Raw genomic sequence first — 16,057 nt, 5'->3', positions numbered from 1 at the left:
CAAAGCCAATACAATTAGCATTTGCTTTACTGATTCAATATGGTTTTCTTCTTGCCAGAGCTGCGGGTCATTTCTCATTAGATGAAACTGGTCTGCCAGAATTTTGATGAGTTGCACGCTGCATTCCAAACAGAAATGTTCTACTTGGATCTTATGCAGGACAGTGACTTTATTTGTTCTACCATTGCATGCATAGTTTTTCAGTACTCCTTAGAATTGCAACTCAAGTTACAGGCCAAAAGGAAGCAACCCAATTTAACCACAATACTATCCCATCTGAAAGGGTAAATGTGGATAAAAGCAGTTGGTGAGTGGGGTGGGACCTTAGTGTGTATCAGTTGATAGCTGTTTTACCTCCACCGTTGGCAGCAGTATGCCTCTAAACGCCAGTTGCTGAGAATCACAGGTGGCCAGAGTGCTGTGGTGCTTCTGTTGAGCTTGCCATGGGCATCTGGTTGGCTGCTGTGAGAACAGAATGCTGGACTCGATGGGCCACTGGCCTGATCCAACAAGCTTGTCTTATGTTCTTCCTATTAAGTTCAAATGTGTGCAGTGCCGAGTGGCAGCTAATGCACTTATATAACAAAGAATCAAGCTCAACCGTGTGCTCAGTGCTCAGCTTCAAAACAGCTTCCATTTCTACGGGATGAGCACCAAAAGCAGCTAATAACACACTATGGATAAATGATCTTTTTTGGAATGGCAGGTCTCTTTTTAAAGGCTTCAATACTGCATGACCCAAAGTCTGACAATCCTGAACCTTTATTATTTACATTTTAGAAAATATTGGCATAAAAAATTAAACCCTTTTTAATAAAAAATTGGCACAACTTTTTAAAAGACTAACTTGACTGTAGTGTCATATTGTAGTCTACTTTTTAAAAAACAGTCCACTGTCAAAACTGGATCCCACATTCTGTAATGCTAAATGGGCGTTTTACAACACTGTTATTTCTTACATGGCAAGCGGTAATTGAAAATCCTTTTGTGCTGCCTGAATGGCACTGTTTGGAGAAAAAGATTCGATGAGTTATCAGCCGTTGCCACGACTGACAGAGGTAAGGCCGGTAGTCCATATCTGCTTCACTGTGGTGTTTTCCTGAACTTTCAGATGTGTTCAGTGATTTCTGCATGATTGTTTGAGTTGTTGCAAACAAAACTAAGTGGTGCTCTCTTACAAGCTTCCCCAGGAACTGCGCACATCTCTTTAGGTTTGCTTCCTGCTGGCTAAGGTTCTCCCCTCCATTGACTCTGTCAATCCAATAAAAGGCTGATATACTGTCAATAATCAAGAGGCACAGGGAAGGGTGAGAGCAAAACATGTTTTCCAAAGAGAAAAGAGTAAGAAGCAGCTGAGGGCTGCTGCTGCAATTAACAAGGAAAAACCTCCCCAGACACTGCTTTATCATCTCTTCTGTGCCTTGGGGCAATCTGTGCTCCAGAATAGTCACTAAACGCAACAGGTCAAAATGGAAGTCTGTATCAATAAAAAGCACACCAACATCCAAGCCACCACCAGATTTTGGAAGAATGCAGCGGGCAATAAGATGATAGAGCATTTCTGTTTTTCCTGTTCCTTCTGGACCATGGAATTCAACAATATCTCCTGTTTAATAATGAAGAAGCAAATGTTTAAGCTAGGAAGGCATTTGCTATTCAAGACACCTTTCAGCTGTAACACACACACACACCTCTACCTGAAATCATGTGCAACTTTTCAGCACAATCAAATTCCCAATCCTATGCAGGTCTATTTAGAAGCAAGCCCCACTGGGTTTGATTATTTTATTTTAATACAACAAACCAATACAGCTACACTTCTGAGAAGCAAGTGAATATATTTTCTTTTCTTGATGTGTCTAACACACACTCATGCCAACCAATTTGTTCTCAGGCAGCAAGAGAAAAAAAACTTTCCCTTCCAAAGCTAAGATAAAAAGAAAATGGGGAGCATAAATTTTAATTTGTTTGTTTGTTTACCATTTATCTTCCAATATGCCAGACAATTATTACTGTGAATATTTTAAAGGATGTGTATTTATTTACCATGAATAGGATATCCTTCATCAGCAAACAGACAAGGTTCCAGCGTCTTCAGAGAACTTCTGCCCTCAAGTCGTGCAAGCAGCTTTGAAACAAAGAGAAAGTCAACTTTACTGAAATTAATGAGTCAACAAGCTAAATGTATTGATTGTGCACAAAACTTAGTGTGAGTTCAATGGCTTCCCAGCAGCTGGTTTTAACTGCACTGCTGCATGTGCAATTAAAAGTATATCTCAATTACTTCTAAATTTCTAGACATGGCACCACCTATAGAATCCAAATAAAAACCGCATGCATAAACAGAATACACTGTATCCTCAGTGAAGTCAGTTCAATAAAGCTTGCTATTTTGGTTGATTTCTATGTATTTTCACCAAAATTATTTAAAGCAGCTTATAAAAGAAACTCTGTTACAATCTGAAATCCAGCAATAAAGTCTTAATGCTCTAAAAGAAACATTCTATTATATTGTAATAGCATATAATGGATCAATTGTAAGTGTTAGAGTAAGAGAGATATTAAACCAGACATAAAATAAATACAGAATCGCAAATTCCTCCTAAATATGACCACCGTGATTTTTAAAAGTTTGCAGGCTAGTGCTGAGGTAAGTCTCTTGAGTTGCAACAGTGAGTGCCATAGTGTTGAGGTCACTACTGCATTTCCCCACTGATCTTAGCTTCCTGATTAAAGATGGCTATTGCCAGGATTCTCTTGATTACAGAAGATGGAAAGCCTCATATAGGGAGTGGAGCTGTCAAATGCAGATTGGGCTCAGTCAGTCTAAATAGTTCAAAGCCATCACCTTGAATTGAATCTGAAAGTCAACAGAGCACAGACCAGCATGTACACACAGGGCCTGCTATCTGCCTGCTCATTATGCAAAAAATCAGTTATCCAAATGAAAAGAAGGATGTCCAAACCTTGCTATACATGCTGCAGGTTTGGATATCCAAGTTTGCCCACTTCCTTGTTTGTGGTTTGCTGGTTAGCAGTAGTCATTTCTGGGCAAAAACCATGCATGTAGGGAGCGGGGAAAGATCGTAAAAATTACATATTAGAAATATTCCCATAGGAATCCATGGAAATGTGGACTCATTATACGAATGCTTGTTTAACAAATGATTTTCAGGGAATGCATTTTGTTCAGTATGCAGCATGTATGTATATGGCTTGCCCCCCCCCCATCAAGAAAGTGGCTGCCACATTCTGCACCAGCTGTTAGCTTCCAGGCATTTTGACAGCAAATGTCCTGCATAAAAGGCATTATTACACATTGGACCTTCAGTGTAACAAAGGCATGCATGGTGGTTGCTAGATTCCCCCAGTCCAGCAAATGTTAGTCTACATATTAAACAAAGCTGGCAAAACAATGGTTCAATCCACTGCCACCAACACATTTTCTAAAAAGAGTATCAGGCAATGCTCCTAAGCACTGAACAGGATTCATCAAGGATGAAGATGCAGATAAATACTGGACAACTTTCTTTCCTAAGCACCCAGGATCTCTAAACAATCCCATTCCATCCTGCCTAGAGTGAGTTGCTGCTTGTTTGTCCTCTTCCATCTGGACCACCTGGGGAAAAAATATATTTGAGGGTCTTCAGTGTGCCAATACCTCCAGATGATCTCTCTGTAACTTCAGACAGATAAACTTAACAGCAAGGCAGAGGAACTGTTAACCTGACGACTTCCATAAAACATCTTCCTCCATTACTACTCCCCGACAAAAAAGATTGTGGTCTCACCTTATCTGGTTGTTGGCTGTGCCTAAATTTGAGTGATATAGAAAGACTAAGAGAATTGTACTGTCCAGTCCTTTTCGGTCAAGGGAAATGATAATCCAACTGGGGCAACTAAAGCAGCTTTGGTTCCAAATGCAGGCTGGATCGAAACACATGCATGTAGGCAGTCAAGAAAAGGTCAAACTATCTTTCTTCTTTATTTGCCCATTTGTCTTCTGCTGAAGCTTTCTAGATACAAACATGCCATTTATTTGGGTCTGCAAGCTTCATGACATTTACCAAGAAATTCATGGACAGCACAGCCAGGGAGCCTAATGCAATATGGATTTTTGTGTTAGATGGACAAGTCTCTCAATTTAATGGTGTGTTTTGTATCAATACCACAAATGTCCTGGGGTACAAGGAGAAAGACATACACAAAACATAGTCACCATGACTAGGCACTATATACAGGGGAATATTCTGCCCTAATAGTCTTGCATCCAAGGTGATTTCACTCTTTAATTTGCATTAATTTTGATAGTCAATCTGCAATTTTATCATATAAGTTCTGCTCCTCATGCCATCTTCTGCACAAGAAGGTGGGTATTGAAGAACTTTAAAGCAGTAATATTGCAAATAATTATGACATATTCCAGTGTATCTCCCACACACAGAGAGAATCTAGGATTAACAAAATGAATATAGAATACTTAACCAAAGTTAAAATGCACAAGCAAATATACTTGATATGAGACACAAAGACAAGAGTGGAAGTGGAAACATCACATACCGGAACGCTACACAAGAACTGAAAAAACGACACTTTGATTTTGGAGAAGGATGTGTAGGGGCCAGTGTCTGAATATGACAAACCTCCTGATAAATGCATTCAATCTAAGCTGTATCTGTTTGTGTCTTAGCCAGCACAAAGGTAGAGAATGACATTTTATTTAGTGTATTAGTTTGTTTTTTTTAAAATTCAAGACTTCATTTTTGTAATATATCAAAACACCTTTGAGGTGGGGCTGGATTAATTTCCCCTAAATTGTGACCGATACTTTGCTGGTTTTATGATGTGTTAGTACTTTTAATTACAATTAACAGGAATTAATTTATTTTTTTAAAAAAACAGCACACTCGTATGGTCTGTGTAAGAGACTAGAGCAACTCATTCTTCTTTTTATCTGTATTCTATATATTTGGAGATGTACAGTATGTGTGAGGTGATCCTCACAGTGTCTAAGAGATTTAAGGGACAAAGGTTACAGTCACTTCATTATTATTCATTATTATTTATTTTATTTATCCAAAGATCCCAGGACAACATGAAAAACATAATACAGAGCATAATAATAAAATAATCATGATAACAGTCCCCTCCAAAATATTTAAGAAGCTATAGATTATTTAATGGTCAAAGGCCTGGGTAAAGAGGAATGTTTTTGCCTGGCGCCTAAAGGAATCTAATGATGGCACCATGCAAGCCTCTCTGGGGAGAGCAGTCCACAGATGGGAAGTCACCATAGAAAAGGCCCATTCTCGTGTTGTCACCCTTTGAAGTTTTCAGGGGGAGAGCACAGAGAAAGGCTCTGGATGACAAGCACTGGGTCTGACTTGGTTCGTATGGGGACAGGCAGTCCTTAAGGTCCTCAGGTCCTAAGCACTTTGAATTGAGCCTGAAAACTAATTGGCAGCCAGTGCAGTTGGCCCAGGACTGGGGTTATATGCTCAAACCATCTTGTTCTGGTGAGCAACCTGGCCATCAAATTTTGCACCAGCTGAAGTTTCTGAAAGGTCTTCAGAGGCAGCCCCAAGTATAATGTATTGCAGTAATGCAACCTAGAGGTTACCAGAGCATGGGCCACAAAGGTTAGGCTATCCCTGACCAGATGGGGTGTAGCTAGGCCTCCAGCTGAAGCTGATAGAAGGCCATCTGTGCCACCAAGGTCACAAGTGACAGTAATGGATCCAGGAGCACCTGTAAACTACATACCTATATGGAAACCATTACATCTGAGTTCACAGCCAATACATTCTGCACAGACTATCTGAAGGAGGGGCTTTAGTTAGTGACAGCACAGACACTTGGCATGTAGAAGGTCCCTGGATCAGTCCCTGGAATCTCCAATGAAAAGGATCTGGAAGCAGGTAATGTGAAGAGGCCCTGGGGAGCCACCACCAGTCAGAGTAAATAATACTTAGCTTGTCTGATCTAGTGCAAGGCAGCTTCCTATGCAACTCCATGGCTGCTGTTCTACCTCCTTCCCCTTTGATAGCCACTCTCAAGAAGTATCCTACTCACTGTTTGTTACAGGCTAAATACGATTATATTATAATAAAGGTTCACATATTTTTCTCATATAACAGCAGGTGCTTATCTGGAGAACAGTGTATGCAAATTATTATGATAATTTAAGTACTAATGCACCTGTGCTTCTGATGTATGTTTACTTTCTAGGTTTTAAAGCAAAACAACTGCAGCCATTTAGCATCATGCTGTGTACGATGGGCAACATCCCAGGGGAGTCAGCTAACGGTTTTACAGAAAGAAAAACCCAACAAAAGCCAGCTTCTCTGCTAACCGTCTTAAGCCAAACTGTTAGGATATTAAATATTAATCCCTACAATGGACTATTAAATACTGTATTTTTTATCCATTCCAAAGAGAGTTTGAAATTTTTACGAACCTAACAAATTCCACTGCAAGAACACCCCCAGCTTTTATTTAATCCCATTGTTGCTGAAAGGACTTCACAGCATTCTCTCTCCCCTCCATCATTATATTTTCACAACAGCTCTGTGAGGTAGCCTAGGCTAAGATAGCAACTGGACCAAAGTAAGGCTTATGTAGTCCAACACGCCTAACCTCTACAGCACACTAGAGACATGGACAAATGGTCAAAATGGAACTCGGATGTAACGGAAATGAAGTACTCTTCTTAATAATCATTTGATGGTTATATAAACTTTTGGAAAACGGAGACTGCCAATTTCTGTACCCCCCAGGAGCCACTCTGTACTGAAGACAGCAGTTCCCAAGGCTCAGAGTGGGGTTGGTTTTACTGTATTCTGAAGCTGGCATCTATCAGTAAGACTTGGCTCCATCTTGGACTGAGCGAGGTCAGAGGTCCTTGCTGGGAACTGTTGTCTGGGAACTGCCAATGGCCAAAGGAGTACTTGGCTTCATCGTGGACAGTGAAGTCTAGCGGCTCAACCCACTCGCCTTAGAGTTCCTTAGTGGGAAGTCCAAGAATGAGGGCAAAAAAGTCTGAATAAACCCGGCACCATGTTATTTCTTATTATATGTGCTAATCTTTTTGGATGCAGTTGTACTGTACAAACTTTTTCTCCGCCACTCTGAGAACCTCTTTCAAGTAGTATATGGAATACCCTAAATAAATTAGTAACAGCTTCACATTTATGGAGCAAATGCACTTCAGACATATATTGAATCTACAAACAATAGAATTGTAGAGTTCTATATGTAAAAAAAGAAGAGGAGTCAAATCTCTTTATCATTTGTAAACACAGGGAACTGCCTCACACTAGATCAGACTACTGGTCGGTCTAGCTCTGTACTGCCTACGATGACTGGCAGCAGCTATCCAGGACTGCAGAAAGTCCTGCCTGGAGATGCCAAGGATTGAATCTGCATACAAAGCAAATGTTCTATCACTAAGTCATGGCTCCTCCCCAAGTTTTGGTACAGCCACCAGGGACCAGAGCTCACAACTGCCATCCTGAAACCAGGGTGTGTGTCAAGTTAGGTTTGCATAGTGCTGTCACTGTCTCAATAGCATCTTGTAAACCTGGCCCTGCCATCTTCCTCCCCACCCCTTGGAAGCGATTGTAGAAGATAAATGACTGGCAGAAATTTGCCCATTATGGCATTGACAGGGCAAATGCTTCACATTTTTCATATTCACCTGTCATTATGATGCTTTCCCCTGACTACTTAATTAGGCGGGTGGAGCTTTTCCTGGCCTCAAAATCTGTTTGTCATGTTGCTATGACATAAGACACAAAGAGAGGAAAACATGTGGCAATACTATATCCAGGACCTTCTTTTATGGAACCACTTCCCAGAGAAGTCCACCGGGCCAGCTTGCTGCTGATTGTGAGGTTGGTTGGAGACAGTCTGTAGCAGATTCTGGCTGTGTTTGGATGGCTGTCAATCACCTCAATACGTCAAGATATGAACTCCAGGGCCCGCAAGGCAGCTGCTCTGCTCCTCCCTGCTGCAAGCCACAGAGAGGGAAACAGGTCTTCAGTTAACTATGGTTTCCTATTACTCCTAGTTAACGACGTCCAAGCAAGAACACTAAACTAGGGCTTTATATCCAGGGTTGTTTGGAAGCCGTTAACCAGAGCTTTCCTTTTCAGACATACAGTGGTACCTCGGGTTAAGTACTTAATTCATTCCGGAGGTCCGTTCTTAACCTGAAACTGTTCTTAACCTGAAGCACCACTTTAGCTAATGCCTGCTGCTGCCACCGGAGCACAATGGCTGTTCTCATCCTGAAGCAAAGTTCTTAACCCGAGGTATTATTTCTGGGTTAGCGGAGTCTGTAACCTGAATCATATGTAACCTGAAGCGTATGTAATCCGAGGTACCACTGTAATGGCAAACAACACTTAACTGAAGTCTTGCTTCCTGGCTCATGCAGGCGAGGATATACCGTAAGTGTGGCCGCGAGAAACAGGCCCACATCTCAGTTTATGAAGCATAGACATGGCAGTCCAAAGGCAGCTGCTGGGTGAACATGTACGAACTTTTGTTTGTTGCTTTATCCTCAGTTTATTTAAAGTCTTTTTATACCACCTTTTGGTTTTGGAAAGGAAGGCGTTACTGAAATGCAGGTGGAAAAACAAGTAAGAAACAAAAACCGTGTGAGGGGCCAGAGTCTCATATAAGCCGCCTTGTGAGAGCTGAAAGATGGGTTAGAAAATTTCCAAGTGTCAAGGCCTATTCCGGCTGCACACCTCCACAAGGTAACCTACCATCAACCACCCTGTGGAGAAGGTTCCTGAAGGTTTAAAAAATATATCGTTGGCTGCCTTTTTCTGTTTTCTTTTCTATATTTCACCTTCAGAGACTGTGTACCACTGTGTGTGTGTGTGTGTGTGTGTGTGTGGCTGGGAAGAGGCAGAAGCCCAGCCTGAGGACTTCCCGACAGCGTCTGCAGCTGACCCCTGCTGGAAACAGGGTGCTGGGTTAACGTGTCAGTCTTCCCCACCCGCTAGAGGCAATGGGAGAGACCCTCCCCCCCCCGCTCCCCTCACGGCGAGAGAGTGGCCGGGGGAGGGGGCGTGCGCGTGCGTCATTCTCTGCCTCACCTGGGCGCCCGACTCCGCCTTCCCGAGCCCGTCAGTCATCGCTCGCGGAGGGAAACCCGCAGCAACGGCAGCTCATAACCGTAAAAGGAGGGAGGCGCCAACGGCCTCACATTCCGGCGCGCAGGCGTCGCCGGAACTGCCGCGCATGCGCTTTTCTCGGATCTGGAGGTGGGGCGAAAAGGAAGGAAACGTCCAGGCATCCTTCGCTAGTGCTCTTCCTCGCGCATGCGCAATTCCGGCGCGTCTCTGACCGACAGCTTGTTATTCCGACGCTTTCCAGTTTGGAGCGTCTCCCGCTGCGCGTATGGAAGCGCTCCTGAGTGGAGGCTTCTTTCTTTCTTTCTTTTTGCAATGCGACCGAAGGGTTTCGATTTCATGTTTTACATTTCAAGCGGGAGTCTTGCTTGGTGCTCAGCCTTCTGCTCTGCAGGGCGGGCACGCTGGTTGCTCGTGCCCAGCAGTTCGGGGCGCGCTTACTCACGAGCAACCTGAATTCAGTAGCCTGACAGTGAACTCCTTCGCGTGTTTGCTCGGAAATCACTCTATGTTCGGTGGGACTCGCTCATACGAACAAGTCTTAGCCTCCACTTATTTACCCGAGAGTAAGATCCACCACAGAGCCTAGGACTTGCCGATCAGAAGGTCGGCGGTTCGAATCCCCATGACGGGGTGAGCTCCCGTTGCTTGGTCCCTGCTCCTGCCAACCTAGCAGTTCGAAAGCACGTCAAAGTGCAAGTAGATAAATAGGTACCGCTCCGGCGGGAAGGTAAACGGCGTTTCCGTGTGCTGCTCTGGTTCTCCAGAAGCGGCTCAGTCATGCTGGCCACATGACCCGGAAGCTGTACACTGGCTCCCTCGGCCAATAAAGCGAGATGAGCGCCGCAACCCCAGAGTCGGTCACGACTGGACCTAATGGTCAGGGGTCCCTTTACCTTTACCTTTAAGATCCACTGGATTCAGTAGGATTTACTGTACTTCGGATTAGACGTTAGGATTTTGGCCAAAAACCATTTTAAGCAAACTTACGTGAGGTGTAAAACCCGTTGAACATAATGGGATAAGTGAGTAAATACGTGTAAGATTTCAATTTTAGGTGCATACAGTAAGCCCACAATTTATGCACATTTAATTTTTGTGCATTCTTTTTTAGGTGTGTGGCAAAAAAAGGGGGTGGGGAGCCACCATCACCCGAAAAATGACTTATGGCAATCTCACTCACCATTGAACCCAATGGGCTGAGACTTGGCTTTAGGCGTGATCCCTGGAACATAATCCCCATGTAAGTTGTGGGCATACTGCATTCAAATGTTTAGAATTAAAACTTGTTACAAGGTGAGCCTTAGTGTGAACAAGTAAAACCCCTGAAATGTTGAATAGCAGCAAGGCAAGAGCCTGACCAGAACTTGGGGGGGGGGGAGGATCAATCATATTTCGTATTTCTCTTGCCGCTTATAAAGACACACTTTCCTTTTAATTGCATTCATGGTGCATTCCATGGCAGGATCCTTAAGCACTTTGCAAATAAGAGCGAATTAATCCTCTTAATATCCCAAGAGAGAGCATACATTAAATTACTAAGGTAATTGAACAAAGATACAATTACCTTTGTCTAGCAGAGGAACTGCAAGAACCAAAGCAATCATTCCATGGACTATTGTACATGGAAGGAGATATTTCCAATTTCTCTCTGTGTGTGACTGTTTGTGCAATTTCCCCTGAAATAAACACCTGTACAATCAGATTTCCACCTGCAATTTTTAACATGGGGTATTAGGTATATATAAGATTTTATTTTTGAGAGGGAGTCCTGGGTGTGATTAATAGGATTTCCTGTTTTACTGAGCCTGCTCCTATGCCTTTGATAGAAGACCAATTGATCAGGAGTAGCCATTCCTGGGACAGTGATGGGAATAGCTTTACCTCAAGTTCTGCAACTTCATCCCCACCCCTCAATTAGCAAAGTATCTTAAATAAAGTAGACAGAATCCAGAGAGGAAAGAAAATCCTGAAACACTCTGCTGAAACTGAATGAAAACTGTAATTTGAGGAGAAAGGTTTTTTGTCATTCTTACTTAAGGCCTTGTACGTATCAGGGAGACATTCAACCAAACATACAGAGGAGAAGATTCCTTCAGAACTACACAGCCAGTCAGAGTGCATGTTACCTTCAGGAACATCATGCCACTCTGCCTAGTTGCTAAGCAACATCTCCATTCCCCACCATGGTTAGATGACCCTTAACACTAACAGAGGTAACCCATATGGAATGATGATCCCTGCTGTTACTCAGATGGGAGGCGCTCAAAGCAGACAGATTTGACTAGCAGTTAGAATTATCTGTATCATCCATATTCTCTGCTAGGTGGCTGGTACCTGGAGATGCAGGGGATATAAACTTGGGACTTTCTGCATGCAAGGCAAATGCTCTACCACTGAGCTACAGCTCTTCTCTAAAGAAGGAGAGAGCAAGGTGCATGGGGATGGTGGGGTAGAAATTTAGAAACACAGGAAACTATTGTACTGGGTCTGCCTAGCTCAGTATTTTTCAAACTGCCTGGCAGGGGCTGTCCATGGTGTCCAAGACGAGTCTCTACCATAGAAGCCACAGATTGAATATGGCAGCCTCCATGTGTGACAACATGTTCTCTAGCATTGAGCTAGAGCAGGGGTAGGCAAACTAAGGCCCGGGGGCCGGATCCGGCCCAAATGCCTTCTCAATCTGGGACACGGACGGTCTGGGAATCAGCATGTTTTTACATGAGTAGAATGTGTCCTTTTATTTAAAATGCATCTCTGGATTATTTGTGGGGCATAGGAATTTGTTCGTTTATTTCCCCCCCAAAAAATATAGTCCGGCCCCCCACATGGTCTGAGGGGTGGTGGACTGGCCCCTTGCTGAAAAAGGTTGCTGACCCCTGAGCTAGAGCTCTTTCTCAGCTGTGAATAATACAGAACCTGGCAAGCAGCTGAATCTGTAAAATCACAAATATCCATTCTTTAAAGAAGAAGTTTCTAGCCATCATTACTAAATGGAAAGTTTGGAAAGGAAAGGGCAGAAGTGTATATTTAATCTAATTTAGGCAAGTTCTCTCCATGTAATGTGAAGTGTTTGTATAATTTGGGATTTCCCCTCCATTCTGTGCAGTACTGCAGCTCCTCTGGAACCAACTTTGTTTTAAGATGCGATAGAAAGGAGATGTTATAAAGCAGTAGGTAGAGTACATGCATTTCATGCAGAAATGTTCCAGGCTCAAACTTTCCTCACGACCCAGAGTGCACCTCCAGTAAACGGATTTCAAGCATCAGAAACAGAAAAGACTAGATGGACAAGAGTCTGAATCAATGTAAGGCCGTGTTATGCTGTCCATCTGCACTATGATGCGACTGAGACGAGATTGGATTGCCAGAAAGATAAAACTACAAGCCGCAGTCAAAACATGATGCATGAAGAATGGCACAGTGGAAACCAGCCAAAACGGCTCCGACTAATCAACCATAAAGCGTAAAAGAAAGATGGCAAATTGAAGCAGCTTGTTTGCATAAGATCTCTTAGTGCAGATACAGGAAAAGGCGAGAAGAGTAGCAATATCCTATTTCTATGGCTGCTCACCCAGATGCCAGTTATAATTAACTGGCATTTTAAATGTCTTTTGCTCTTTAAACCATGTAAGAAAAAGATCACTTCGTTAACTATCGACAGCAGCCTTTTTCATGGGGCGTATGCAAGAGGATGAAAATCATCCAACATTAGAACAGTCATGAGTTCTAAGCCATTCGTTACTTAAACCTGGGTTGGTTCTTGCATGTGGAGAACCTCCATATCCCCCCAAACACAGGTATATTATATTCATGTTATCCCAACGAAAATATGCAGAGCCTGTTTGCAGCTATATGTATCGATGCAGAGATTTTGACTTCACCAGTGGGAAAGTACGTCTCTCCATTAGGCCTGCTCTTCCCTGAACTGACATCTGGGGCCAGCCATTCCATCAGGCTGCCTATCTTCTCAGTGGGAGACATAGGAAGCAGAAGGTACATTTCATTAGCTTTGCTGGAGGCCCAGCTCGATCAGGCACTTCCTGCTCCTGAACTGTGCCAGCTGGTCATTACGGGAATAACTGTTTAGAAACTGGTGCCTGAGTTCTGATTTTTATTATCCTTTTCCCCTTGTGTGTCATGTTGGTGTTTTTTTTTTAGATTGTGAGCCTGCGGGTAGGGACTGTCTTGTTTTGATTGTATGTAAGCTGCTCTGGGAACCTTTTTGGCTGAAGAACGGGAGCAAATGCTTTGAATAAATAAATAAAGCACTATCAGCTTGCCCTGGCCTTCACCACCCTAGGAAATGAATGCTTGTTGAAGATGCTAGACAATCCCTGATAGCAGATCTAAGGCCTGGTTTTACAGCAGATACCAGGGTTCAAGGAAGTTCATAATGTAAGGTCTCTCCTGTCATATTAAAGGTAAAAGTAAAGGTAAAGGTAAAGGTGAAGGACCCCTGACAGTTAAGTCCAGTCACGAACAACTCTGGGGTTGCGGTGCTCATGTCGCTTTACTGGCCGAGGGAGCTGACGTTTGTCCGCAGACAGTTTTTCCGGGTTATGTGGCCAGCATGACTAAGCTGCTTCTGGCAAACCAGAGCAGTGCACGGCAATGCTGTTTACCTTCCCGCCGGAGCGGTACCTATTTATCTACTTGCACTTTGACGTGCTTTCAATCTGCTAGGTTGGCAGGAGCTGGGACCGAACAACGGGAGCTCACCCCGTCGTGGGGATTCGAACCGCCGACCTTCCGATCGGCAAGCCCAAGGCTCAGTGGTTTACACCACAGCACCACCCGCGTCCCTTTAGCGCCACCTGTCATATTAAGTTATGCCAATCTTTTTACTCATGCCATGATCTACAGTAATTTCCAGCAAAGTTCAGATTGGCACACTCCTATGTGCAAAGTCTAGGGCGGTCCCCACAGCTCTCGGCATGTTGACATCCATCTGGCTTGGAAACAGCACCTGCTGTGGCTGTAGAGACTGATACAGGAGAGACATGTTTTGTTGCAGCTGGGGCAAATGAACGGCTGTGCTGCTGCAGATGCACCATGGAGTTTCTTCTGTCTGTGCTCCTCCCAGCAGTCATTCCTCTTCTGGTCACTGCTGTGGATACACAACCTGACTTTCGGCGCTGCCTGTGTTATAACAGCACCTGCAGGTTGCATTCTGTACAACTTAAAGCATAGTAATGCTCCCCGCATCCTTGATAGGTGTTCACATCTCTCCCCTCTTCCACTTGCCATGTTGTCCTTCATACTAGGAAATGAGTAGTATGTTTAGTAAGCTCAAGTCAGCACCCCTGCAGGCCAGTTTATGCTGCATAAGGAAGGCATATGTGGGCTGTGCTTTAAGAAGGGAATGTTTAAAGTTGAATAGCAGCCTGAGGGCAGAAGAAGCTGCCTGTGAATTTTTCCCCTGCTCATTTTCTAACTAAGATTACATGTCATTCCCCACAAGCTCAGGCCAAGAGGGACACTTGTTTCCATGAGTCACACACAGCGAATGTGGGTCGTTTGTGATGAGAAGCCTGATGAAAGCGAAGCTTTGCACTACAGGCAGCAACAAGGGAGCTCCTTTAACACTTCTGGGTAAGTATGCCTTTCATAGCATGAAATACCGTAAATGCGTGACTCACAATTCTTTAATGGCAGAAACGACTTTTCAGGCTACTGAAATCATTTCAGTGAAATGAGGTATTTGAGAGTGCATGAATGCCCCACAAAGAAGCCTGGGAATGTAGTTTACCCTGGGAATGTAGTTTACCCTTCACAGAACTACAATTCCCAGCACCTTTAATAAGCTAAACAGTGCCCAGGGTTTTTTGAGGAAAGTCATGTGTTTGCTGCCCAGGAAAGGACTTTTGTGTGAAAGCACTTCAGTTCTGCTACTGCAAACAAATGCCTAGGCTTCTAGTGTGTTCAGAGACACCCTATTCTTTAATTCTCAACAATATGTCTTTTGCACCTGGCTCTGCGGTTCTAGTAAAAAACTAAACAAAGCACATCTGACACGTCTGAAGTCTGCTGTTCCAAACCGTAGACCCAAAAGGAGGGCGTGTGGGAGTGTTTGGGTGCAGGGATACCAAAGAAGGATGCCAAAAACAGCAGAATGGCCAGTTTTATTATAGTGTTTTATTAAAGACATATTAAAGAGGCCTGCCAGGTTGCCTAGTCTTTGCTGACAAGGGATGGGCACTGCAGCAAGGAGATGGCTTGTCCGTGCCCAAGCAAACGTGCATCCATTCTTTATACACAAAGCAGCACCTGTCATTACACCTGACTAGATGAGGGCACAAGTGGCAAATACCCAAACCTTACAGATAGCTCCCCTTTCTGGGCTCAGATCCCAGCACCCCAAACCCACACGGATAACATCAAAGCACGCCAATTAGCTTATCTCTAAGCAAGTGAATATAAGCACGTATGAGCTCATTGCTGCAACAACTACCAATTAATTGTGGGATTATCTTGACTGCCAAGATGCCGTTCGCAAAGCTACTGGAACATTTATCTTTGGTTCGACACATCTGCCCACCCCAATTTATATGGCAGAGAGAACGCAAAGTGGGGAGTTTAAGATTGCAGTTGGGGATGATGTGGGCTGGAGTTCAATGGGGATAGTCTGTAAAACGCGGAAAGCTGGAGACAGGCAGAACTGTGGCTGGTGTCTTTTTTTAATCCAAGGCTGCTGCGGCTATGGGAGAAGTATGACCTTCTTGCGGTGTCAATGCTATGATCCCCTCCATCGTAGGCTCAGGTTGTATATATATGTAAATAAACCATATACTGTATCATAAAACACTACAGTCTCCACTGCACCTCATTTTCCAGAAGGAAACATGAACCTTGGGTAAGCTAGAATCTTTAGAAGACACCTGAAGGCAGACCTGTGTAGGGAAGCTTTTCAA

General features: G+C 43.7%; 2 protein-coding genes across 2 annotated transcripts in view; one reads left to right on the top strand and one right to left on the bottom strand.

Moving 5' to 3' along the window:
* Positions 1-16,057, top strand: part of GALNT11 (polypeptide N-acetylgalactosaminyltransferase 11) — a 243,969-nt gene that overhangs the window by 205,499 nt on the left and 22,413 nt on the right. The gene's annotated exons all lie outside the window — the stretch shown is intronic.
* On the bottom strand, positions 747-9,266 carry XRCC2 (X-ray repair cross complementing 2). The gene is made up of 3 exons (XM_082192616.1): positions 9,108-9,266; positions 2,047-2,128; positions 747-1,606 (listed from the first exon to the last, which is right to left on the bottom strand). Exons 1-3 carry the CDS (start codon positions 9,144-9,146, stop codon positions 897-899), a joined length of 831 nt encoding a protein of 276 aa, XP_082048742.1. The 5' UTR covers positions 9,147-9,266; the 3' UTR covers positions 747-896.

Source organism: Podarcis vaucheri (genome assembly GCF_965113315.1).
Source record: "Podarcis vaucheri genome assembly, chromosome: 12".
Taxonomy (NCBI): domain Eukaryota; kingdom Metazoa; phylum Chordata; class Lepidosauria; order Squamata; family Lacertidae; genus Podarcis; species Podarcis vaucheri.
The sequence above is the reverse complement of the archived record's forward strand: the minus strand, read 5'-3'. Positions and strand labels throughout refer to the sequence as shown.